General features: G+C 43.8%; 1 protein-coding gene across 1 annotated transcript in view; it reads right to left on the reverse strand.

Annotated features, from left to right (window-relative positions):
* Window positions 1–23,179, reverse strand: part of PSD2 (pleckstrin and Sec7 domain containing 2) — a 58,191-nt gene extending 35,012 nt beyond the window's left edge. The window contains exons 1-4 of the mRNA XM_077933526.1: window positions 22,708–23,179; window positions 9,742–10,330; window positions 8,367–8,855; window positions 4,495–4,689 (exon numbers count right to left, since the gene is read on the reverse strand). Of these exons, the coding sequence (XP_077789652.1) occupies window positions 4,495–4,689; window positions 8,367–8,855; window positions 9,742–10,289 (1,232 nt within the window). The 5' untranslated portion in view covers window positions 10,290–10,330; window positions 22,708–23,179. The remainder of the gene's footprint in view (window positions 1–4,494; window positions 4,690–8,366; window positions 8,856–9,741; window positions 10,331–22,707) is intronic.
* Between the last annotated feature and the right edge of the window lie 4,213 nt (window positions 23,180–27,392).

A 27,392-nucleotide genomic window follows, 5' to 3' on the forward strand; every position in this document is an offset into this window, starting at 1 on the left:
ACTGGGAAGAAGAAGAGTTTGGATTTGATATCCCGCTTTATCACTACCCAAAGAAGTCTCAAAGCGGCTAACATTCTCCTTTCCCTTCCTCCCCCACAACAAACACTCTGTGAGGTGAGTGGGGCTGAGAGACTTCAGAGAAGTGTGACTGGCCCAAGGTCACCCAGCAGCTGCATGTGGAGGAGAGGAGACATGAACCCACTTCACCAAATTACAAGTCCACCGCTCTTAACCACTACACCACACTGGCTCTGGGGTCTACTGGGGTTGTGTGGCTGCAGCTTCTTCTGTTGAGATCTGTGTGACCCCAGTAAGCGAGGCTGGGGTGAGGAGGCAGAACCTTCCTGTTTCACCTCAGGTGGCCCAGGGGGTGGGGACACCCCTGAGGAAAATTCCCTGGAGAAGTGGAGACCAAGAGGATATAAGGTAGCCATCTTCTAATATATCAAGGGCTGTCACATCAAAAAGGAGCAAGCCAAACTAACAGCTCCAAGTTACAAGAAAGGAGATTCTGGTGAAACATCAAGAAGAGCTTTCTGACAGCAAGAGCTGTTTGTCAGTGGAATGGTCTCCCTTGGGAGGTTGTGGGCTCTCCTTCCTGGGAGGTGTTTAAGGAGAGGTTGGATGGCCATCTATCATGGATGCTTTAGATGAGATTCCTGCATTGCAGGGTATTGGGCTTGGTGATAATACTTCTCCTTTACATCTGCAGGTGAGGCAGTGGATGAGCTAGACTGTTGCCTTGCTTTGGTAATGGACTGGAAGAGAGCCAACAAACTGAAGCTGAATCCAAATAAGACTATGGCACTATCAGTGGGCAGTTGCCTAGACCTGAAGGAGTGGGAATGCAGCTTGGGGGTCCTTCAGGATCCTTTGCTGTTGCTTGAGCCTCAGGTGGTCTCTGTGGCACTGATTGCCTTCCATCAGCCTCAGCTGGTGGCCTTGCTGCACCCCTATCTGGACAGGGACACCCTAACTTCTGTTGTCTATGCTCTGGAAGCCTCTCTAGATTAAATTACTGCAACATGTTATATGTGAGACTGCCTCTGAAGCTGGTTCAGAAACTTCAGCGGGTGTAGGAATCAGCAGCCAGGGTGCTCATCGGGGAAGACTGCTTCTGCTGCAACTGTATGGGCTGCCAAGTCTGGGCCCAAGAGACACTGCTGGTTTTAAACAATCTATTAAACTATTGGGGTTATTGGGTTTGCCTGTTGCTCTATTGTGTATTTTTGCATTTTTATACGGTAAACCACCCTGTGCTCCTCAGATGAAGGGCTGTATAGAAAGGTGGAGTTTATATTTGAAGACTTGAACTGGCCCTAGTAGATTTGAAATCTCTACCCAGTTCACCAAATTACAAGTCCACCGCTCTTAACCACTACACCACACTGGCTCTGGGGTCTACTGGGGTCCTTTTTAAGCATCAATCCTTTGCTTGTCTCTGGGGAATGCTTCCCCAGCCCTCTTCCCCATCATCTCTCTCCTTCCTCTCTTTAAACTTTAAATTAGAAACAAAAATGGAAAGCAGGAACACAATGTCAGGAGAAGCTGTCACTTAGAAAATCAGGTTCCTCTTTTTTCAGCAAATGAGGTCAATGTGCCCTTCGGGAGACATTGTAATAAAGCTATTTTCATGCTGTTTGGGACTTTAAATTAGTAGGTGCCCCTTCTCTCAGAAACAAGTGTTCTGATGGGAAACTGCCCCATGTAGTTTCAAGACATACATTTGAGTGCAAAATATATTTAAATGTGAATGCTAATATTGTGGGATGGGGACAAGAACTATTGACCCTTTTCAGATTTGCCATACAGCAAGCCTTAAGAGCAGAAGTACAACAAGAAACATGGGCTCAGTTTCCCCACATAATAAAATATTAGAGAGAGGGAGGGAGGGAAGACACAAGATTTGCCCACTCTGGAAGAATGGCAGATGCAACTGATAGACTACCGGTATATGGAATTGGCAGAAATGACTGGCAGAATCCGAGACCTGGGAGAAGAGTTAGTGGAAGAGGACTGGAAGAAATTTAAAGACTACTTGCAAAAGTATTGTAAATTGTATGAATGCTAGAAGGATGCGGGATAAAAAGATAATATGGTATTAGTGATATAGTTGAAAGGAGTATGTAAAAAATGGTTTACAGAACAAAGGTGAAGTCAGAATAATATTATGTCAAACTTAAATAACATGAAAAAATGGGGGAAAATTGGAGGCATAACAGTTGAAATGTATAATATGAAACAAGATTTGAAAGAAGGTGAGGTATTGCTGAATAAGATTGTGTAAAAGGGAACACAGAAAAGGGAGATGTGAGGGAGTCTGGAAGGAAGATTATGAGAACAATATCTAAGAAACTGGTCTTTTTTCTATGGTTTTTTTATGTCTTTTTTCTTTTGTTTTTTTCTATTGTGCTTTTCTGTTTTTTGGATAGAAGGTGATGGTGTGTTTTTTCTTTTTTTGTACCCTGTTTTGTGAAGCTTGTTTTATTGTTTGAAACTTTAATAAATATCTTTTTTAAAAAAAAAGAGAGGGAGGGAGAGAGGGAGGGAGTGGTGCTGATTTGAAGCAAGCCCTGAAAGACACACTCTGTCTCTAATCTCTGACCGCAGTTTACTGTTGGTGGAAGTTGACTCTATAGGTGCTCAGGGGAAAGGTGCATATGCATGTGTCCCAGGGCTAAGACCTCAAATGGAAAAGATTCCAAGATAAAGCCTTGCGTGAGCCCTGACACAATTAAACCCTCTGCAAAGGGGTGAAGCTTTCCATGGAAGAACTGAATTTGGGGAAACTTAAACTTTTTTTTTTTTACTGTGGAGATTGTCTAGAATAATAATGGTGGTGGAGAAATGTTAGCGGGAAACCTTTTATGTTATAAATTCAACAAAGTTTCTCCATACCTTTTTCAACCACTGTTTCTCCAATCTGCTGCTGCTTGGGTGATTTTTATTTAAAAAAGTTTTTCTACAGCCACTCAGAAACCACATAGAGAGCATGGCAATGTCACATTGCAACCAGAGGTGGCTATGTTTTTCAACAGAGTAGATCCACTGAAACTAATTGTCAGAGCTGGCTCCAGGTCCCAGCTCACAGAGGACCAACGCTAGCCGGCAGTAATGTACAAAAGTCTTTATTGAAGTACAGTTTCCATTTCCAAACCGGAGCGCCCCAGCTCTACGTCTTAGAGGCTAGACCGGCGAAGCTCCATCTGAGTCTCCACCCCCTGTACACCAACTCAAGACTCTAACCTTACTCCACCTCTTCCGTTTCTCCTTTCTCCTCTGGGTCCTTCTGCCCCCCGGGGTCTCCTCCTTTCTGGACTCTTCTGACGCTGACGCTGACCCCCCTGACTCCTCCCCCTCTTTTCGGCGGGCTTTGGGACCTGGCTCTCTATCCGGGCTGCCAACTGCGCCACCCTCCTGTACATTTGAACTTGGCGCGCGCGCGCGCCCAGCCTTCAACCTTCCTCTTGACCGTTTCCTCGCTCCCCGATGGAGGCGTGGCCAATCCTGACTCATGTCCTCCCGCTGGCGTTGAGCCGCCTACTCCCGATCCCTGGGACTCCTCCCCCCTACTGCGCTCTGGTGGGGAAGCTGGTCCTGATTTCCAACTGCTGCTCTCTGAGTCCCCTCTGGTCCCTTCTTCCTGGGGTGTCCCCCTCGGCACCCCCCTTGCTCTGACCATGGGAGCCCCTTTCTGTGAATCTTCCGATTCGCTGGAAAGACTCAGAGACCTCGGACCGCTGTCATCGCTAACATTTCCTTCGGATTCCTCCCCCTCGCTCTCTATTTCCTCCCTTTCCTGTGCCTCTGCTCCTGAGCCCCTGACACTAATGAACATTTATTTATTTAGTTAATTTATTGCATGTATACACTACCTTCATATTCCAAGGATCTCAAGGTGGTTTACATGCTTCTTCTCCTCCCCATTTCATCCTCACAACAGCCCTGTGAGGTGGGTTAGGATAGGAGGTGGTGACTGGCCCAAGGTCACCTACTGCACTTCATGGTTGAGGGCAGATTCAAACCCTGCTCTCCAAGATCCTCGTCCAGTACTCTAACCATCCCACCACTGGCTCTCCTAACATGACTCGGTTAAGTCCATTAATTTCAGTGGGTCTCCTCTGAGTATACTGTCTCTCTCCCACTCTGGCCACACTGCATTGGCTATTTAGTAGGCATGACTAGTTGGGACAAGGTGGGTAAGGACGCACATTCAGATCAATCAAATGGGGATCTTTTTCACCCATGTTGCATTTCCTTCAGTGAGCATCTCCATCCACATTTTATGTGCAACTGGATCAGGGTAAGGGAACTGAGTTGCTCCAATTGCTACAAAAGCAGGGGCATCTTCTCTCTTCCTCTTCACTTCCAGACCTTTGCAAACGTTTTCATATTCTGTGGCAAATTACGGTAAAGGGGGGGCACCCCTTTCATGAAAACACCCCTCCCCCTTTGGCTCTGCACTTATCCTGGTTCTTTGATGATGGCACTTACTTCTTTCCCAGCTGGCGGGCTACGTCACAGTGCTTGAAACCTTCAAGGTGATAAAGGCGTTTGGCCAGTCTCTTGGCAGCCGCGTTGTCTGCCTTGCAGCCATTGACAAGGGTGTCTGTGCTTCCCTGGTCAAGTTGTTCTGTGCTGCCCATATCAGAGTCTGAGTCAGAAAGGGCATCTTTTATGCTGGCATCACTGCAAGGGCAAAACAACAACGCACAGCTAAATAAGCAAAAGTTTAACAGGGTAGTGAAGCTATCAGGCATAACAATACCCCCATCAATTAAACCATGTTGTTTTTACAAAGTACTATATTTTTGCCCCAAATCTACATTGATAAGTTGTTCAAAAAGATATGAGAGTAGTTTTCCACAAGCGGATGCCACATTGGCAGACACTGGTTTTTTTCTTACATTTCTTACATGTTATATGTTCGGATCATCAAAACAGGATTTTTCTGCCTTATCTTAAAACATGGGTCAGCAACCTTATTCAGCCACCATCCCTCAGACCATGTGGTGGGCCAGACTATATTTGGGGGGGGGGGGGTGAACGAATTCCTATGCCCCACAAATAACCCAGAGATGCATTTTAAATAAAAAGACACATTTTACTCATGTAAAAACACGCTGATTCCTGGACCGTCCGCGGGCCGGATTGAGAAGGCGAATGGGCCGCATCCGGCCCCCAGGACTTAGGCTGCCTACCCCTGTCTTAAAATGCCTGATGAGGACCTCAGCATTCCACATATAGGATGTTTGGAATACAGGGGTCACACTTCACAATATACCAGGATTTGGGGTAAGTCAGGAGCACAGCTTCAGTCTGTACAAAACAGTTCAAACGATATGTAACCATTGTCTCTGTGGTCTCTCAAGAGGCCAAAGATCATCAATTAAGACTTCCAGATTAATGAGTTGATAGGATAGTTTTATTATGAAGACAGCTGTTGAGAGTTAACATATGTTAGGATTCATACTACTTTAACAGGTTGCCTTCAGGTACAAAACATACGCACTATGGGCAGAATCCGAGACCAGGGAAGAGAGACGGCGGAAGAAGATTGGAAGAAGTTCAAGGACTATCTTAAGAAACATTGTAAAATTATTGAATGTTAGAACGATGTTGGTTTAGAAATTAAGTGGTTACTAGCTGTAATGATTATGTAATTAAAAAAAGAAAGGTTAAAAATCAAATAGAAATTAGGGGAGGGATTTGCTGAATTAAATAATTAGAGATTGGAATACAGAAAGGGGAGGTATGAGGAGGTCGGGAAAGTAAGTTATAAGAAAATAAGGGAATGAAATTATACTTGTTTTGTTTGTGTTTTTGTTTGTAATCCTGTTTTTCTTTTTGTATAATTTTTGAAAATTTAATAAATATCTTTTTTAAAAAAACATACGCACTATGAGTATGGAACACTCAAGTATATTTTTTATAAACGATCGCTTAAAATACATGGAAAGAGATGAGCAGCAACGGGCTGAACTGTCGCTTCCATGCAGAGCAGAAACACAACCGTCTCAACATGCTGCCTTTGTCTACCTGAGCACAGATTCTAGTGTGACAATGTTCAGAAGCAGCCTTTAGACCCGAATGTTTAAGGCCCTTTTAGGCTGCTATGATTAGAAACCTGTGCTCTGATCTTGACACATTTATAGATATGTCCTCCTTTCCGTACATCTTATTTATTCCATACATCTGGGATTTAACCTGGTTTCTGTCTGGGGACTGTGCACTGGCCTTATAGCACCTTTAGAATATATGGCATTTTGCAAATGAAAAAAGAAAAAAAATGTACCTATCCTAAAGAACTTCAATATAACTTTACTGTAAGATAAAGATGTAGCCTTTTTATGGTTGCTTACTGAAAACTAACATTTTTAATTAACATTTTAAATAGAAAATACAGAAAAACATGAAATCCCATAACAACTTATATTTTAAAAAATATCTCTTATTGCAGTAGCAATAAAACTACACCTTTCCTTTTAAGATGTATGCAGAATTCTCTTTCCTTGTGTAATTTTGAGTACATTATATAAATTCATAAGCTTATATAGAACTGTAATATTCCATATTTTATCTATTTTATATAATTTATTTTATATTCCTTTTTTTCCAGTGGAATCAAACTGTTGTTACAAATGTTTGCAGTTAACACTTTTGCTGCCATTCAATAGCTACTGTCATTTAATACTAGAATCATAGCCATCATCTGTTGGTTTTAGGCACCCATCCTTTAGCCCAAACCCCACACAATATGCAACTCCTCTGGCTTCAAAACCAATGGTGTGCCTGAACAGAATCATACAAAGACCCCCAAATGCTACAAACACCCCAAATATCAAATCATAGAAGCGCAGGGTGTAAAAATCTGATTTCTGCCACTGCAAGCTGCCTGCCCTCTCAGCACTGCTACAGTTGTAATTTCTTCAACTTTAGACTATGAATTGTACGGAACATGACATGACCTGCTCTTCCCACCCCGCCAGATCTGCAATATACTTCACACCCATCAAGCTTTCTCACCTCTATATAGAACTGGCCAAGGAGAGCTACGTGACCAAACATATATCGGCCATACCATGCCATAGTCCCTGATTCTGAAGTGGTGTCCCTATGTCGCCAAGAAGAAAGCCTCTTAAAAAAATTCTTTTGTACATAGTGCATCAAGGAGTAGGGCTTAATAAAAGCAAGCCCGACATTACCTAGGGAATGATATTGTGCTAATGGGGGGATTGGTTGGTGGGAGACTGACTATATTGGCTGGCGATGGGGAGAGAAAGCAACATTGACTTCCCTGCCTTGGGGACTTTCTTGCTTCTGGAGGGCAGAAAGAAGACAAGCCCTCTGTGGGGTGTAAAGGAAGCCCCTGGCCAACGTGGACTGGGGCTGGTGAGGGATTTCCTCCCAATGCAAACAAGCTGCTTCAGAAAAGGGGCTTCCCTAAGCACTGTAAGGTAAAAAGGGAAAGGACCCCTGGAGGGTTAAGTCCAGTCAAAGGCGATTATGGGGTGCGGCGCTCATCTCACAGTGGAGAAAACGATGACAATTGTCCTCCCTGCTTGTAGCGATCTTGGCAACTATCGGTGCCCACAGTAAACTAGATAATCACTAACTCCCTAAAAACTTGCACATCAGGTGCAAATTAAGGCATTTGATATCACATCTAGCAGAATTCCTGAAGGTAGAGAGCATTTTCTAAAGCTGAATGAACAAGAGGTGGAGTCCATAGAAAGAAACCCAGATAATATATTTCCATCATTTATCTCTTCCCTCCTTCTCTCTCCTAGAGTAAAAACTAAGACTGTAAAGTCCTTGAGTCGCATGCTGCCTTTCCTTCCCGACTCTGCTTTCTTAAGCACTGAGGCAATATATAAATAATTAGGGTTGTTGACCAATTAATGCAATTTAAAGTGCAAACCTATATTCAGAAATAAGTACCATTAAGTTTAATGGGCTTTGCTCCCAGGTATGTGGGTATAGGATTGCCACTTCAGTTTATTAATAATGCAATTAATTAATTAATTAATTAATTAATTAATTATTAATAATACAATTAATAATCTGTCTTTAGGAATATATCTGCATGTCATCAGAATCTCAGTACAAGTGCCTTCTGAAGATACTTATGAAAATGTGATAACAATTTAATAAACAAAATCTATGCATCACTCTCTTCAGTCAAATTTAGCATCCAACAATTAATAAAGCCTGCAGCTCTATAAATATCGCAACAACATCAAGAATGTGAAATAAAGCTGAGTTTTCAAGTGATTCATTAGTGAATAATTGGTTAAAACAGCACAGTTAATCAACTGCAAATATCCAACTTATTGACAGCTGTTAGTATAAGAGGATCATTTTACCTGATTGAATTAATAAGCCTTGTGGCATCTTCTTCTGGTCTCTCCATGTGGTACCCATTTGGGATGTTTTTCAGAGATACCCTGCTCAGCACATTTTCGGACCGGCTGCTGGTGATGGAATGCTTCAGGGGGCTCCCAGAGTCACCATCTATCGCCCCGGCCATTGCGTCTTCCTGCTTATCTGTTCTTGTGGGCTCCAGGACTTCCTTCCCGTGAGCAAGGAGTTTCTGTTCTAAAAGTTCAGAGCTTTCCTTAGTTCTTTGCTGAATAAGAGGTGTGAGTGGAGCTTCAAAGCTAACACAGCTGTCTGTCTCATCTGTCAGTGAGAGCACATCCAAGGAATCCAGACTGCTATAGTATGTACCCTTCATGAGGTCAGATTCAACAATTTTTTCAAAGGTAGAACTGAATCCGTCCCTGATGTCTTTGAATGCAAAATCTTCCCTGTCATCATCACTGCAACTTAGCTTGCATTCTGCACCAGTGAAGCTGAAATGAAATCATACCACTCAACAATAAAGAAGTTGCACTCACTGAATGTCATTTTTTTCAGAGATAGTATAATTTGTGAATTGGCTTTCAAGAGTAGAGATGCAAATCACAGAATATAGGAAAGCTTTTGCACCTGATCCTAGAATATAACTTTTGCAATAATCTAGTCAACCACTGTAGCACAAGATGCTCTCTAAGACCAGAAAATGTCTAACAGCCTGGTATTTTCTTAGACACCTCCATGACATGCTGAAGAGGCAAAATGTTTTTGCGTTAATTTTTAAATCAAGAAAAGCAGTTTGCTTCTTTAGCAGAGAAAGGGGTGGAATGAGAACTTCAAAGAATGATAAATTCTTTGATAAGTAGAAGGATGATAAATAGAACCAAGAAGACAGAATCTGGCTCCAAAATGGGAAACATTTGAGCAAGGCTGCAAGAAGCTTCTGACATACAAGACATACTGCACAACTCCTCTGATAATTAATTCCTTTGTGTCTGGGTTTTGTGTCAAAGAGGTAACACAGTCACAGAATCCTGGGGCTGGCTCAGGCTATTCAGGTGAGAAATCTGAATCAGCCCACCCACCACCCAAGGAAGTTTACTTGCCTAGGAATTCCTGTTGGAGAAGGCAGAGGGAACAACCCCAGGGGATGGCTCCAAGTTGGAGCGCCAGCCCTTTAAATAAAAAGCTGACACACTGGGGAAAGGAGGAACAAAAGGGGCAGCAAAGGAAGGCAACCTCTGAGCCAGCGGCAGCCTTGAAAATGTTTATTTGGTAGTGGCATTCCCAAACCCAGGTCCCAGCTTAAGGCAGCTTTCAGGAGAAACTCAAAGGCATACACACTAATCTGAGTATCAAATGAATGGACGACATTTCTGTTACCTTATCTGTTCTTCTCCATCCTCCGGATCAAACAGCTCTGCAACATCCTGCTGTAGATGCAACCCTGCATTGCTGAGTGTCTCGCTGAATAGCACCGTGTTCTTTTCCAAAGCAGCAGCCCCAGTCCTCGGAGTGGTTTGAGTCTGTGTCAGAGCTTCCCCCTTGCTGTCAAAATCTCTCTGTTCTCCAGACTCAGACTCTGTGTGTAACCCATTTGTCAGCACCAGGCTGCTGATACTGTCCCTGGCACTTCCGGACTGTTCTTGCTGCCCCCTTCCCTGCTGCAGAGCCTGCTCCCTCCTTGTGTCTGCTGCTGCTCCCTGATGTTGGATTGCATTCTCCGCACAGGAACCCTGATCTGTGCCTTTGCACATTGATCTGGGTGGCTCGTCAGCATTGTTCCGGATGCTGGATGTGATGCCAGGGGTTTCTGCTGGCTCTGTTGGCCACTTGCTCTCATTCGAGAGGACTGTGGCTAGCTGCATGCTTGAGGGATGTGGCTCATTATATGCTGCCGGTGATTGTGAAAATGGAATATTTCCATTCATGTTCTGTTGGTTCTGGCTTGACTAGTTGATTTGAATATTGCCTACAAAGAGAGAGAGAGAGAGAGAGAGAGAGAGAGAGAGAGAGAGAGAGAGAGAACATCAGAATCTCAACTGATTAATCTTTAAAATTAAACGACAGTTAAATGATGATAAGGCTTATTAAAACCTGGCATCTCCAGCCAAAAGAAAACCCAAGCACCAAGCACTGTATTGGCACATGTCCACCTTTCTCTCCCTTCCTGCCCTTGATTCCATTGCTCCCCTAACTCCTAAGGCTTTAAACAAAAGCATCATACTGTGTAAAGTGCCTTGTCCATTGGTGGTCCTACATAAATAATTCAGCTGAAAGTATCACATTATGTGGTGTTGGTAAAGCATGGTGAGCTAGCATGGTAAAGTGCTAGTGGGTCACTCTGTATATTTGGATCACAACAGCTTTACTTCTACGACCAGAGAATTGTACTTAGTAGAATAGTTCATAATGCACTAGCATCTCTTATGTTAGTGTGTTTATACTCGCCCTTTTGGCTGGGTTTCCCAGCCACTCTGGACAGCTTACAGCACATATAAAAACCTAGTAAAATGTCAAACATTAAAAACTTCACAACTCCAGGTGTCTTCTAAAAGTTTTTTTATCTCCTTGACATCTGATGGGAGGCTGCTCCACACCTTATGCTTTGAACTGAACTGTGTGGGCTCTTCTTAACCATGAACTGGGAAATGCTGACAACTAGAGAGCATGCAGACTGTTACGTTCTGCTGGACTACTATCACGTGTGGCAAAATCCAAACTCTTCTTCTTCCCTTGCAGTTAAAAGTGGAATTCTTTATTTACAGCACCTCCTGCCCTAAAGACTCAAGGCAGATTATGGCAATTTCACTCTGGCAGCGTTTATAGTCTTGGCATATGAGAGAATATTTGTAATTTCCGTAACACCTTAAACTACAGCAAAAATGTGCAAATTTGCAGTTTTGTTCCTGCTGACAAGTTAGTTATAAATATCTTTCTCAGTGCAAGAGTAACACCTTTTGCTTCCCATGAATACTGCTGAGATGTATCACACCAGTAGGGTGATTGGAAATGTGAATTTACTGGTGTGTAATGAGGAAATTTCATTTAGATTCAAGGAGGGCTTTTACTGGCTGGAACCAAAAGAAGGACCATACTTTTGGTATACATACTGTTTTGAGGTGTTTTTTGGGGGGGGTGAGGTGGGGGTAGGCTGTATGCCTGAGTCTTATATCCAACAAGGATCCAATTGCTGGAATAGGCATACAAGTTTCTTGCTAATGGCCCCTAAGCATGGGTCATTAGATACCAAAAGAAATGGCTCTCTGCCAGAGGACAAATGGGGGAGCCCCCTCCCTCAACTGTCAAAGCTAGAGTAGAGATGTGTGAACTAGAAGCAGGAAGCAGGCTGGGCAGCTGAGAGACAGAGGACTCGGCTACCCTAGAAAAGAAAAAGCGCTTTATATGAGTTACAAGACTGTGACACCAGATGGCACTGTGGAGTCCCGTCGTTTGCCAATGGGATTTCCCTTTAAGAAGTTTACAACACGTTTAACAGAATCATGTTATTTTTGCTGTGTCTAGATCCAGCCAGAGTGAGGCCTGATTTCTGCTGGAATTGAACAATATTAACTACCTGTAAGAAAGAACTGGTGTGACAACCATAGAGAGAATATGGGGCACAACACAAACTGAGAAATAAGAGGTAAAGCCAAGACTTTATGTTCGGGATTCATGAGTACTCTGTAGTTTGCTCCAAAAGAAGCTGATCTTTTGAAGGTGCTCAGTTTGAGCTGCTACAACTTACCTGACACCTTTCTTACCTTCTCTTCCAATCATCCCCCCAATCTAACAACTTACCTTTGGGGCAGGGTCAGATGGCAGCAGAGGTAGCAGTGGGCACTTCAAGGACCCTGGGATGGGCTTAGAGGACTACAAGTGCTCTGCTGGGGCTTGCAAGCATCTGCCACCACTCCAGTTTTTGAGTTTGGGGGTCAGTGAAGGGGATGGCGGCTGTAGAGGCAAGATTTACATGAACAGAGCTGTGCTTGCCTTGACCCTGGTTTTTTTGAGTGCCCTGTTTGAATGAACATAACATCCCTACTTTTATGCCTGGCTGTCTTAGGTGATGGCAATGTCATCAAGGAGATGGAAATGGAAATGGAGTGAGTAGTTTAGTTCAGTAGTTAGACCTATTCATTCATTTTAAAGCAACATCTCTTCCTACAAATTTATGGAACACAGTTGCTCCTCATGTCCTCACTTTCAGCTTGCCTCAAGAGAAGGATGGGTTTATCACCATCTCATGCGGCGCTCATCTCGCTTTACTGGCCAAGGGAGCTGGTGTACAGCTTCCGGGTCATGTGGCCAGCATGACTAAGCCGCTTCTGGCAAACCAGAGCAGTGCACAGAAATGCTGTTTACCTTCCCGCTATAAAGCGGTACCTATTGATCTACTTGCACTTTGACGTGCTTTCAAACTGCTAGGTGGGCAGGAGCAGGGACCGAGCAACAGGAGCTCACCCCGTTGCAGGGATTTGAACCACCGACCTTCTGATTGGCAAGTCCTAGGCTCTGTGGTTCAACGCACAGCGCCACCAGCGTCCCATCTCATAGAACCCTATAATTGTAGAGTTGGAGAGTTGAAAGGGACCCTGAGGGTCATCTAGCCCAATGCAGGAATTTCAACCTCAACATGCTGGAAACTGAACTGTTCGTGTTTCATCAAAGCCTTCCTCACTTTGATTATGCTCCAAATCTTCTAAGATTGTCATACATTTTGTCACCTGAACATGATATATTGGTTTTATATCAGTGCTGTTAAAAACTACAGAGTTTGGTCTTTTTCTTTCTCTCCAATTTTCAAACACAGAGACACTTGAACATCTAAACAAGAGTTCTCAAGAACAATATTATAAATCGTTTTCACTAATTTGTGTATTTTTGTTAACCCTAGTAAAAGGTCTTGCATTTTCTTCTTTACTGGCCCAACACAACTTTTGTCTAACATACACTTCATCCACAACAAATCACCTGCTGATCTATATCTATTATCTGCTATGTTCTTTGCTGTCTCTTATTTTTCTCCTGTGTAAAAGATTGCTGCACATCAATAACATGGCAACTCCCACAGGAAAGCATTCCAGAACATTTCTACCAGTTCTTCCCATCCCCGTTTTGCCTTGTGGTCAAATTGGGTCAGCTCTGCTACTTTTTCATTATTGTGATCAGGACATGGCAAGAACATCCACCAAAGAAGCAGGAATTTGGCCTTGCTTTGCTTGTAATTGGAAACAAGACTGTTGTTGCTTTAGGAGCCTGATTTGGTACCAGACCAGTTTTTCATTAAAACTGAATAGGCAGCAAAAAGGATTTACTTGGTAATTTTATTGCTGGGCTCTTGGAAGGATTCCCACTGCTGGTCTGGACGTTGCACTAGAGCAGGTGGCAGGGATGACTTTGAGTTCTGATCTTGTTAGCAGTGAAATGGGAGGAGGCTGCAAGGACAGTAAAAGCCTTTCTTTCAAAGACTTCTTCATCAAGCCCTTAAATTCTCCTTCTTCTGGCAATGGAATGTCATTTGTTCCTTGCTAGAAAGGACAACATCATCAACAGCAGCAAAGTAGAATCCATAGGTACAAAATCAATAGGGATTACTCAGAGAACAGAATTACCTATTGAAGATTACAAGTTGAATTTGGGATGATATTATTATTATTATTATTATTATTATTAGTATTAGTATTAGTATTAGTATTAGTATTATCATCATTATCATCACCATCATCAACATCATTACTACTACTACTACTACTACTACTACTATTACATTCCTTCCTTCCCTGACAGGACTCAAGGTAGCTTACAGATAAAATAAGAGTAGCTAAAAACTTAAAGCTTAAAGTTAAAGCTATGGTTTTCCCAGTAGTGATGTATGGAAGTGAGAACTGATGTATGGGAGAAGGCTGATCGCCGAAGAATTGATGCTTTTGAACTATGGTGCTGGAGGAGACTCTTGAGAGTCCCATGGACTGCAAGAAGAACAAACCTCTCCATTCTTAAGGAAATTAGCCCTGAGTGCTCACTGGAAGGACAGATCGTGAAGCTGAGGCTCCAATACTTTGGCCACCTCATGAGAAGAGAAGACTCCCTGGAAAAGACCCTGATGTTGGGAAAGATGGAGGGCGCAAGGAGAAGGGGGCGACAGAGGGCGAGATGGTTGGACAGTGTTCTCGAAGCTACCAGCATGAGTTTGACCAAACTGCTGGAGGCAGTGGAAGACAGAGGTGCCTGGCGTGCTCTGGTCCATGGGGTCACGAAGAGTCGGACACAACTAAACGACTAAACAACAAGCTAAAAACTTAGGGAAAAACAATAACTTAAAAACAATTAAACATCCACATGCACTGCTGGCTCCCCTGTGACACACGTGCTATTTTTAATAACAATTTTATTGAAAGTTTTTAAAAAAACATTAAACAATAAAACTCAAAGTCATTTATAAGAAAATATGAAACACAATTGTATAGGGGAAAGAAAAAGAAAGAAGAATAGATAAAGACTAACTTAAAAGACAATTTATCACATGCATGTTGTGCCTATACATGTATCCACATATAGCAAGGCAGATCCCCCCAGTTCTCACCTGGGTGCCTCCCTCTTCGCCCAGTCTCCCCCTCTGAGAGATCCTTCCTGCCCTGTCTTTCTTGCAGGTACCTCCCACCTCCACATGTCCCCTTCCTGTGTGTGTCCTCCTTGATTTGTAATAAAGGAATCTTGATATAAAAGATACCAAAATATATAAAAAGAAAAAGGAATTCCCGCCTCACTGTCTGACAGTCATCTATAACAACTATTCTGAATATTAAACATATGCACTCCAGAATAAAATCCAGCCAGTTTCCCCTTCAGCAAGATGCCAATTCCCTAGATTCCCAAGTTGAGCCCTAAAATTTTAACCACTCAGACAGCACAATATGACCCTTATAATAATTTTCTAATAATCCAAATTAGCATTCCTCCAGTTTCTATATCCAATTTCTTATAAAGCCTCTTTAAAACAGTTCCAACAAATCTCAGCCAAGTCATGATCCAATTCCTCTCTGCTGGAAGTTCCCATACCTCCCCAACAGAACTTTCTGGCACCTCCATCGAGTCATCCACAACCACTCCCAGTTCATGATCGCACAGTCCACTTGTTCTACTTTTTGCCTTATCTCTTGGGTCTCCTGTTTAGTTTCTTCTTCCCCCTCCCTCACCATGTAATTCCAATATCTCTCATCCTCCTTGTCCATTCTCCAGCGCTGCTACAAGCTGCTCAAGGGTGGAGGCCGGCAGGGGTGGCCATGGGATGCTCTCTCGCAGCTGCCACTGCTGCCACTGCTCAGGACCAGCTCCAGCTTCTCCTCCTCCCTGAGCTCAGTGGCGCTGGTGGGAGAAATGGGGACATTCCAGGATCAAATCAGAAGCTGGGATGATTTTCGTAATTCCAGGACTGTCCCTGGAAAATAGGACACTTGGAGGCTATGCTCTCCTGCTGTAAATATTCCCACCTGCTGGTCCATGAAGCTAACTAATAAGTCATGGACGCCTGGAAGAGGCAGGTGGGTGAAGGTTAAGCTATGTGTGATAGCTACTTTCACACATACCAACTTACAATTTTCAAAGATCCCTATTGGCAAAATATTTATTTTAAAATCCAGTCAATGCCTATAGGGTGGGGGGAGAGGCCATCAGTTTCAGAACAATTTCTTGTCATAAAATTGCTGTGTCTGACCTTGGACATCTTACTGTCCTTCGTCTTCCCATCTATGTCAAAGAGATTCTTTTTGTACTTGCTAGCTGAGTTGTTGCAATCTGTCAATTAAGACAGATTGGGTTGTTTCCCGTCCCTCTTTGTAGGCCCAGATGTAAAAGGAAGAAGCGGTGTGAGATATTCACAGTCCCCTTACAGAGATATTCATAGCTTTTTATCCACCTTCATTTTTTGTGTTGCTCTGTGAGGTTCCTCTCCTTGAATCCTTCCTCTTTTGCCCTTTCTATCTTCAAATCCCTGTCTGCTTCCCTTGTTTTGTTGTCTTCTAGCTACTCTTCCACCACTCTGTTCCAGGGGTACATACTCCATGGATTCAGTGACTACTTATCCCCCAGATCCTACTACTGAGAGAGCCAGTGTGGTGTAGTGGTTAAGAGCGGTGGACTCGTAATCTGGTGAACCGGGTTCGCATCTCCGCTCCTCCACATGCAGCTGCTGGGTGACCTTGGGCTAGTCACACTTCTTTGAAGTCTCTCAGCCCCACTCACCTCACAGAGTGTTTGTTGTAGAGGAGGAAGGGAAAGGAGAATGTTAGCTGCTTTGAGACTCCTTCAGGTAGTGATAAACCGGGATATCAAATCCAAACTCTTCTTCTCTTCCATCCCTTAGATCACATACAGCTAAGATATTCAGTGGTGCTTAGTAACTTAAAACTAAATTTTCCTGGTTTGAGACGCCTACTTCCATCAGAAAAAGACTTTTAAGTTTAGGGTTGCCATACATCTGGAATTTCCTGGACATATTAGGAACACTGCTCAACAACTTTTCACTGTTTGAAATTCAGCAACTCTATTTTCAGTTCCTTTACAGGACCTGCACTGTTAATCAACATGCTATCACTGCAAAGTGTGCAGTTAGTTGTAGCATTCAAGAATTGCTCTTGCAGAGAAACCACTCATGGCTCCTTTGCAAAATACTCCTTAGAGCAAAGATGGGGAGCTTGTGACCTTCCAGATGTTGGACTACAACTCCCATCATCCTGACCATTGTACACACTGGCGGGGGCTGATGGAAGTTGGGAGTCCAACAACATATAGGAGATCAACAATTCCCCATCCCTGCTCTAGAAACACATTCATAAAAGGTATTGACTTCTACTGAATTGGGCCATTGGCTCATTTAGCTCAGTATTATTTATCTACACTGAGCAGCAAAAAGCTTTCCAGGGTTTCAGTCAAGGGTCCTATATAAAATAAGTTGGGGAAAATCAGGCTCCAAACTGCTCCATATGGAGTTGCAGACACGGCATTTTGAGGTTTTGGGGAAGGTGGCTCAATTGTCCCCTTTCCATGCCCACTACTTCCTCAATGATTGCATTTCTTTTCCAGGTTGTAACTATTTTCAGTGCACTCTAGAATGGTGAAGCTTTTCTGTTTTCTTTAATCTCTCAGATTTGCACAAAACCAGAAAACAGCACAAGCAAATCTTTTGTACACTTCTTGGGTCTAATTCAAATGGAGGGAAAGTGGATTAACAGCTAAATGATGTTCAAATGTAGAGAAGCCCATAGTCTTCTGCACAACTGTAAAGGCAAGTAATGGCTTGTGACTGCAGAGATACAATGATGAGAGTATTTGAAGTAAGGAAGGGCGTTTCTACAGGTCAGTGAGTCATGGCTTGGCTCTGGCTACCTAGCAGGCCTCAGAGGTACCAAGTTCCAACCAACATTGGGGGGCACCATGTGTGCAACCCCAGCCCCTCAAGATTGGGGGGGGGGGGTGAAGACACCTCAGCTCTATGGAGTTGGCGCCTATGGCGGGACTGCAGCTGAGGTGACGTTTGAACCCAGGACTTTCCAGGTCATAACTTGAACTCTTAAGTAAGGCTGGACTGAATGCTGTTAGATGGGGACAGGGTTATATCCAACACTGGTTCACCACAGCAGGGGTGCCCCATCCAGGACTGGCCCAAGTCATTATGCCATCTAAGGTGAACCACAAAATGATGCCCCTCCCCACAGGAAGAAGTGGTGAGTGAAGATCTACATAGGAATAAGGAGGGGATAAAGTTTTGCATCAGGATCAAGGGAGAAGGGAAGCTCTACACTGGGAACAAGGTGGGGAATCAAATCAACCTTACTCAACAGTTGAAATGGGAATCAAAGGCTGTTGCGAAGTTGGGGAGGGGCCTGCTCTGAATGTTGCTGGGGGGGTGCAGAGCCCACAAGACCCCAGTGGGCCAGCGCTGGCACCACCTCATGCAACATATCTGAAAAAGCTCAGGCCTCTTCTTAGCTATTATGCAGCTTTGTTATGCGGGAAGTCTAGTTGTGAATAGCTGAGATGTGTGAATAGAGATAAAATTAAGAAAGAGAAAGAAGAGGTGCAGTTTATTGAATATCATTCTTATATGGAATCACAAAGCCAAGCTAAGTCACAGGTCAATTTATGCAAGGTGATGAATGAACCAAGTTGCATTTTGTGGTCAAGGCTTCCCAGCAATGGAGGCTCTCAATTCCAAGCCAAGAAACAAAGTGGCTGGAAATGACTGAGCTTTGTGGAGCTCTTCTAAATTAAATGTAATTTGGAATGCAGTTCCAAGTATAATTATCCACTGAAAGGGATGGGTCATGTCAGGAAGTTAAAGAATGGTTGCTCTGGCAGCAAACTTCATATGACGCCTGGAAACAGGAGGAGGGTTCTGGCAGGCATGCCGTGGACACGGAAGAGATGCCCAGAGAGGGCTCCTGTGCCTTTAAACAATAAGGGCTCCCAGGGGATTGGTAACAGTGGCCTTCAGGCCAAAAAAGGTTAGGAGGGGGAAATCCAGCCTTCAACCAAAGCAACAGTATAAGGGTGGAGGGGTGCTTCCGGTGATGCCTCCCTTTCCATGGGATTTTTACAATTTAGGGTCTAGAGGTAGAAGCCCTGATATGATCAGTGAGAGGGGAAATGAAACAAATCCGTTCCTAGGAGAGATGAAAACCAAATCCTCTATGAAGGAGGGAAGGATGAAACAAGCCCTGGACCACACTGATCCAGATTCTCTGTAGGGAGACTCCCTCTCACCGCAGAATGTGAGCGGCTGAACTGGTGGACCTGAGTGTTTGTCCCTCACCCACTCTGTTAGTGGCACCTCCACCCCTTGTGCGAAATGAGGGGCACCAGGGCAGAAGGATGCTGGCAAGGTGAGAGGAAAAGATCTGGCTCTGCTGAGGTCTCCCTTCACCTCTCTTTCTGTTTCTGGGCTACTGGCAGCCCCTACAGGATGGGGCACAATGGTAGCCCTAATTCTTTTGTTTCACATTTATTTATACATCCATTTAAATGTCTCTCACCTCTCTTTCCTTTTTTAAAATAAAAATGGCTAATAATAAAATGACAATAATCTATGGTTGCCATATTTCAAAAAGTATTAACCAGGACACCCCGAAAGTTGTTGGCCTTTTTTTTAGACGTCTTTGAAATCCGCCTTTGAAATCCTGGCAATGTCCAGGAAAATTAAGACTTCTGGCAGCCTTAAATAATCAAAACAACCATTGCATCAACAACATAGTGAACATAGTGGTGCAAGTGGAAAATGTAGACCAGTCAGTGTCTGAAAATGCAATGTCTTGACTTGGCAGAGAAATTAAACTGGAGATAAAGCCATGACCGAAAAGGCCCTGCTCCTTCTGCGCATCTACTGCGCCTGAATCAATGGCGGAAGCTGGAGCAGGCTCTCTTCTGTTGCTCAGAGTGCATGGAGTGGAGGGTGGGCCTTAGGGAAGAAGCAGTCCTTCAGATACCTAAATCCCAAGCTATTTAGGGTTTCAAAGGTAAGAACTGGCACCTTTAATTGAGGCCAGAAACAGATGGGTAGCCAATGGAGATCAAAGATAGAGTAATACGCTCCATCTAGCCAACACCAGAAAATCTACCAGTGGCACTGTGCACCAGTAGAAGTTTCCAGGCACTTCTCAAGCGCAACACTAGGGAGAATATTTTACAGTATTCCAGGCTAGAGGTTACTTAAACTTAGATGGATATAGGCAGGTCTGTTTTCTCCAGAATATAATTCAGCTAGCTGAAGCTGATCAACCAAAAGCAGTGTCAGATCCAAGAGTACCCAAGCTACAAACCTGCATCTTCAGGGAGAGTGCAGGCTATAGACCTATCCCTGGACCAACTCGTAACAAGAGTGTTTCTATCTTAACTGGATTAAGTTTCACTTTGATCACCCATATCCAGTCCCTCACTGTTCCAAGTTTCTACCACTTCCCTATAATCTTATAAATATGAGGTACACTTGACTATCACTAACATGCTGACATAAGTGCCGGATCCAGAAGGGCCCTGGGTGTTCTAGACCCCACAAAATTCCTGCTGAGGGAGCTGGGCACCCACAAATTATGGCGGCAGATGCCCAGGGCACACGTGTCTGACATGAGCACACCTGGTGGCATGGGGTGGGTGGGTGCTGACGTCACTCCTGCACACCGCCGGGTGTGCTGACATCACCACACTTGTCCCCATGGGGTGTGGTCCTGGGCCCCCAGGGTCACGAGGGCAAGCCAGCACTGCTGAATGCTGGTCAGTCCAAATATATGAATAATTTCACTCAGTGGTTTTGTCTGGATGATTTGAAAAAAGGCTGAGCAGAGTCACACTCACTCTCTCTGTCTCCTGATGCAATTGTCCCCAAGGCTAATGTTGACCCACAACTGGGCCAGAAACCACGGAAAGAGATCTAGATGGAAAGGTCCAAGGTAATTTTTCCATAGAGTGTGTACTGCTGCTGGTTTCAGTACAGTTGAAGGTATTGCTGTCCATGTAGACAGGCCCAACCAGGTTATCTTAATTTATTAATTTGTAGGGACAAGGGTCAAGCACACACATGATCAGCCTCATCTCTGAATGAATCCTGTTCACATACTCAACTAGTATCCAGCTAGAGTGCAGATTGGCACCTGACCTATCATGAAAACATAAAACACCATCTTAGGTGGATTGCTTGGCCACAACTCAGGGGTCTGCTAGCAAATTATTTTTCCTAGTCTTGCAGATATTACTTACATTAAAATGTCCTTCCTAACACAATCCTTTTGCCATTCCATTGTATTTGACATGCTGCTGACAGGATAGAAACATTAAAAATAAAGGTTGAAATTGTATTTTACAGAGACAATGGAGATGCCCTCCTACGGCATTTCTCAGATGCCTTCAAATTACACATTCATTGTATGAGCACATAATGAGACCAGATTAAATCATAGGCAAAATTTGTGTGCCTATATAAAGAGGAGTCTGGTGGAGTTCTAGCTACAACAGAAGCATAACATGTCTGTGACATGAAACTGAATGCATTTCTTGAACAACATGAATACAGTTTTCAGGAAAAATCCTTTGTAGCGCATTTTGCCTTAGGCAGGAGAAATTCTGCCGTATACATTATTCATTTCCTTCAGTAGCTGACACATTTCCTTTTACCACTTGCAAAATGTCACAGTCTGGTTTGTAAAGGTGAAACGAGCAGATACTGAATCTGTACTGTTAAGATTCAGAGAAGGGTGGGTGGGTGGGTGGAATTGGACTCAAGTATGGCTAAAGCAATTAAAATATTCTTTTGTTACAAAATAATACATCTGCATTGCTGCTTGTAGAGACATCTCTTAAAGATGTATTTGAATACCAGCCCTATAGCTGCAGAACTGCCCTTCCTGTGTCATCTCCATTTCCAGTCTGACAAAAAAATAACAGCCAGATGTAAATGTTAATGTAGCAATTAAAATTATGATGTGATGTCAAAGCAGCCACATCCATTTAAGATCATAACCCTTTAAATCCTGCAAAATTGCACTGGATCTTTCTAAAGTGGGGGGAACCTGTAACTTAGCACAGCCTTTTTTAATGCACTAGACTAAAACAACACACACACACACACACACACACACACACACACACCCCACTACCACAGATCAGGGTGCAGCATCAGAATCTTCCATGGTCCAGCTGCAGTCATATTGCTTCACCTTCCCTGCACATCTCCATGACAACCATGTAATTTGGATGCTATACTACTGAACTGATGCTGAAATACAGTTGTGCTATAAAATACAGAATGCATCAGAGTTCTTGTAAAGGAAGACAGCCCTATTCATGATGGCTGGTAACTTAAGATTTATTGGGTGTGGGTGTTTTTAAAAAAAACAAAGCTGTTAAAGTGATTTGATTGTGTGTTTTAAATTGTTACCCACCCAGAGCCTTTGAGGACAGAGTGCGCTAAGCAGCCACATAATTACATGAACATAATTTCCAGGCTTCCTTCCCAGAATTCAGATATATAAATAATAATTAATCTCATCCCTGGATGATTCAAGGATTGTGAAATCAATTAGAATGAAATACAATTGTGCTTGATTAGGACAATAATCTTCACATTCCACATTCTCTCTCTAGGAACACACTCAGGAAATGCTTACCTCGGGACCCAAGGATGCAAACTGGAGACATCAAGAGATAAATCAAATCCTAGTGGTTGCAGCTTTAAGCTAATACATCACATACGAATGACCATAACACTAACAAAATGCCATTCCAAGAAGAATATTGCATAGGATGCCACAGAGATGCACGGATATAGGATGAAAATGAACACACTGCGATTCTACTTACCAGAGCTAAAAGGTTTCCCTCACAAGCGCAGCTTGTTTCCCCCTCAACAATCCATGCAAAATCGCCAGCAGCTACATAGAAGGAGACATTCCAGCCCCATGCCTTCTCAGACTTCCCTTTATTGTCTCCCCCCTCACCCCTTGCAATGGGTTACGCCTCCCCAGCTTTCCTTCAGGTGTCAAAAGATTGCTAGGAAGCAGGTTGCAGGAAAGAAGGGAGGGGAGAAAGAGGAGGGGGTCGAGAGAGGAGCCTGAGCAGGAATGATGGAGCCTGCCTTCAGCGAAAGAGCAGGGGAGAGACCTGATGCTCAAGCCGTTGGATGAATGTCTGCCGAAAGGCCAGCTAACACTTTAGAAAGAAGATGCTCCAGCCACTGTGAGCAAATTGCTAAGCATATTTAACATTTTCCTCAAAGATCTGAGAGCTGGCACTGCCTTCTGCTAGCCAATCAGATACATTGAAACTGGACCTTGGAAATCCCTGCCAAACAGGCAGGCTGTCTTTAAGAAAATGGGATGCATACAAACCAACAACCTCAATAAAACTCCCAAGAATATCTTAAGATGGCCTTTCCATCCTCTTTCCTACCCACCCTAACCACAAAAGAAAGCTTTCATTTAGCTTTTAAGGCTTTGTTTTCCCTTTGTGTTGCTGTTTCCTGTTAGGTTGTCTTTGTGAGCTGAACTGCGAACCTTTTCACCTGTTTTTGAACACAGAACATTCATGTCCGGAGCATTTTCATCTGCACAAGATGCTGTGCATGCTAATATTTTGCCTCACCTTGCGTACAGGGAAGAGAAAAGGAAGTCACAGGAAGCATCCCAGACTGTGTGAATTGTGTCTTCATTGTAGTATGCATGAAATGTGCACACTGAGAGTGACACTGGACTGGAGAAGACTTTTTCCAACAGATAGAAAGGAACAGAGTCCTGAACGTGAGCACAGCAGAGGAGCAAAACACTTCAGAACACAGTTTTGCTTCTTCAAAGTATTTCTTTATCAATGGCTCCATTTTGTCTTATCTCGACCTCAAAGTCAATTGGCTCAGCTGGATGGGATATTAAGGAATAGGGTCAATTTGGGCAGATTTTGTTATGTGTGAAAACATTTAGATGGTCTCTTCTTCTTCTTCTTCTTCTTCTTCTTCTTCTTCTTCTTCTTCATCATCATCATCATCATCTGAAGTGACCTTTGAGTTATCAGAGGTCTTAGAGGCTTCCAAGTCACCCTATCTGTACCTCCCAGGCCTTTGGGCTTGTCCAAACTGCTGCTTGTCCCATGCCTAAAAAGCATGGGTCCGAGTGGTTTTCCACTTGTCATGCACTTTCTAGGCATGAGTGGCTTTGCCTTTGCCCCACCACTTTCCCCCAGAACACCTGCTCTTTAGTGCTAATCGGAACAAACAGCAATCTGCAGAAAACCCAACAGCCATTCAGTGCTTAACTGCAGGTTTTCTTGGGGCAAATGGAGGCATGAATAACCCCTTCCACTTCATGTGGGAGTAAGTAGTGAGAGACACCCTCCCGACATCCATCCCACCCCCACCCTTTGGCCCTCCATTCCAGCCTTGGCACTTTCTCTTCCTCATTTCCTCGTTTTCAAGTTGCAGCATGCATTCTGTTTATATTAAAACCATTCTCATATATTTGAGGAAAGAATGCATAACAACTGCTGAATGGATATTTTTTTCTCACTAGAAAACCTTGGTCTCAGATGGCAGCGGTCATGACCTCGAATGCACCGTGTGGCAGCATATCTATCCACAGGCCCACTGTGGAAACCACTGAGGCAGGGGCCAAGAATTGGGAATGGCATACATATGTGAAGTATTGGCATGTCAAAGATTGTCTGTATGGGCTTTGTTTCACACCCAGAAACCTGATCAGTGAAGAGATGATCTCAAGAACCAATTTTGAAGAATCACAGTTTGGAAATCCTCTTATATAGTCATTCATTCATTCATTCATAATAAAATCCATAACATTGTCCCTAGAATACTATTTATTTATTTATTTATTTATTTATTTATTTATTTATTTAGTTAGTTAGTTAGTTAGTTAGTTAGTCAGTCAGTCAGTCAGTAACTGAGTCATGCTTTGGGGGGACAGGGGGCAGGTTGGTGTGGGGGACTCCCTGGTCCTGAACAGGGTAACCATGCCCCTGAAGAACCAGGTGTGCAGCCTGGTTAGTCATTTTGGACAGCTGTTCATGGAGGCACAGGTCAGTTCTGTGTCCAGGGCAGCTGTCTACTAGCTCCATCTGGTACACCGGCTAAGACCCTATCTGCCTGCAGACTGTCTTGCCAGAGTGGTGCATGCTCTAGTTATCTCCCACTTGGACTACTGCAATGTACTCTGTGGATGGTGACTCAAAAACTACAACTAATCCAGAATGTGGCAGCTAGACTGGTGACTGGGAGCAGCTACTGGGACCATATAACATCAATCCTAAAGGATCTTCACTGGCTCCCAGAAGGTTTTCCAGCACAATTCAAAGTGTTGGTGCTAACCTTTAAAGCCCTATACATCTGAATAAGTGTCTCCACCCGAATTGTTCTGCCTGAACACTGAAGTCCAGTTCCAAGGGCCTTCTGGTGGTTCCCTCACTGCGAGAAGTGAAGTTACAGGAACCAGGCAGGGGGCCTTCTCAGCAGCGGCACCCTCCCTGTGGAACACCCTCCCATCAGATGTCAAGGAGATAAAGAACTAAACAACTTTTAGAAGGCATCTGAAGGCAGCCCTGTATTGGGAAGTTTTTTAATGTTTGATGTTATATTATGTTTTTATATGTGTTTTTATATTTGTTAGGGCAACCCAGCCAGATGGGTAAGGTATAAATAATAAAGTTGTTGTTTTTCTCTTGAATAAAATATTCTCAAGAGAGTAGAGTAGAAATTAGGCTTGTCTGCCCCTTTACGCTGAGGCCAGAGAACTAAGCTGGTGTCTCACTCTCAACACCACCTGTTCAACTGTAAGCATTAATGCACATGTCTTCTCACCATTTACTAATGTTGTGAATAATCACTATGCTTATTTTTATTGTAAATTGCCCTGCGACCCTCGGATGAAAGGTGGTGTAGAAATTAAATAATATATATAAATTAAATTTACACACACACACACACATAATTTAATATATATATAATTTAATAGCCACTGATGCCAATCGTAGATACATTTTCTGTTTGGATGTTTTTTCCCCAAATCACAATCAAAAATGCCGTCACACAACAGTTACAGATTCCGTTTTGCTCAATTCAAGAACACAAAGCTCCTTCTCCACTGCAAACGCAGCCATTTTGCCTGATTAGTCACATGATGCGCACTATCTCCTATGCCCGGAAACTACAACTAATCCAGAATGCGGCAGCTAGACTGGTGACTGGGAGCGGCCGCCGAGACCACATAACACCAGTCTTGAAAGACCTACACTGGCTCCCAGTACGTTTCCGAGCACAATTCAAAGTGTTGGTGCTGACCTTGAAAGCCCTAAACGGCCTCGGCCCAGTATACCTGAAGGAGCATCTCCACCCCCATTGTTCTGCTCGGACACTGAGGTCCAGCGCCGAGGGCCTTCTGGCGGTTCCCTCATTGTGAGAAGCAAAGCTACAGGGAACCAGACAGAGGGCCTTCTTGGTGGTGGCACCCGCCCTGTGGAATGCCCTCCCACCAGATGTCAAAGAGATAAACAACTACCTGACATTCAGAATACATCTGAAGGTAGCCCTGTTCAGGGAAGTTTTTAATGTGTGACATCTTAGTGTATTTTTGGTCTTTGTGGAAGCCGTCCAGAGTCCCTGGGGAAACCCAGCCAGATGGGCGGGGTACAATAAATTTATTATTATTATTATTATTATTATTATTATTATTATTATTATTATATCACTTCCCTCAGTAACAGAACCAGGGGTGGAGGAAGGGGGGCGGTTCACCCTGGGTGTCACCACTGAGGGGGTGACTAAATGCCGGGCGGCACTCACTGTGGGACCTGCAGCGCGCCTGAGCCATGCCTCTCTCCTGGGAGTGATGCAGTGGCTTGGGCACACACAGGCTCTGCACTGCCCAAACGGTCCGCCCGCTGCCTCCCCCCAGCTGTAGGGTGGCTGAGTGGGAGGAGGCAGGCAGACTCCTCAGAGGCCCCGCAGTGCGCCCTGCCCCTATGGGCGGCTTGCCCTGCCCGCCACTGAGCGGAACACAAACTTTATAAGTACATCTACCTCACGGTTCGCAGTTGTGGTCCGTGTTATCGCTTGTTACTGTCTTACAGCATCTGGAAGCTGTATACTTCATTATGTATCACCCTGTTTATTTCTTTTATACTGTACTTTAATTGAATTGTCACATACTCTTGCTTTTCCATTCCATTACCATTTCACCCCACAGCTTACAATGTTTTCTTTAGACCTGTGTGTGTACATATATTCCTGTAAACTGACGATAACAATTCATGCGTCTGATGAAGCGGGCTGCAGTGAACAAAAGTTTATGCCCTAATAAATGAGTTGGTCTTTAAGATGACACAAGACTCTTCATTGCTGCATCTTAAACTGGATTCACAGCTGTAGTCGAGTCATTGTACTAAAAGAATATGACAAATAAAGTCCTGGATATGAGGCCTCTGTGGGACCAACAGCCTGGACAGTGAAAGGAGTTTGTGCAGAAAGGGAAATGGGGAGTAGGCTTCGG

The sequence above is a fragment of the Podarcis muralis genome, chromosome 8 (genome assembly GCF_964188315.1).
Source record: "Podarcis muralis chromosome 8, rPodMur119.hap1.1, whole genome shotgun sequence".
Lineage (NCBI taxonomy): Eukaryota > Metazoa > Chordata > Lepidosauria > Squamata > Lacertidae > Podarcis > Podarcis muralis.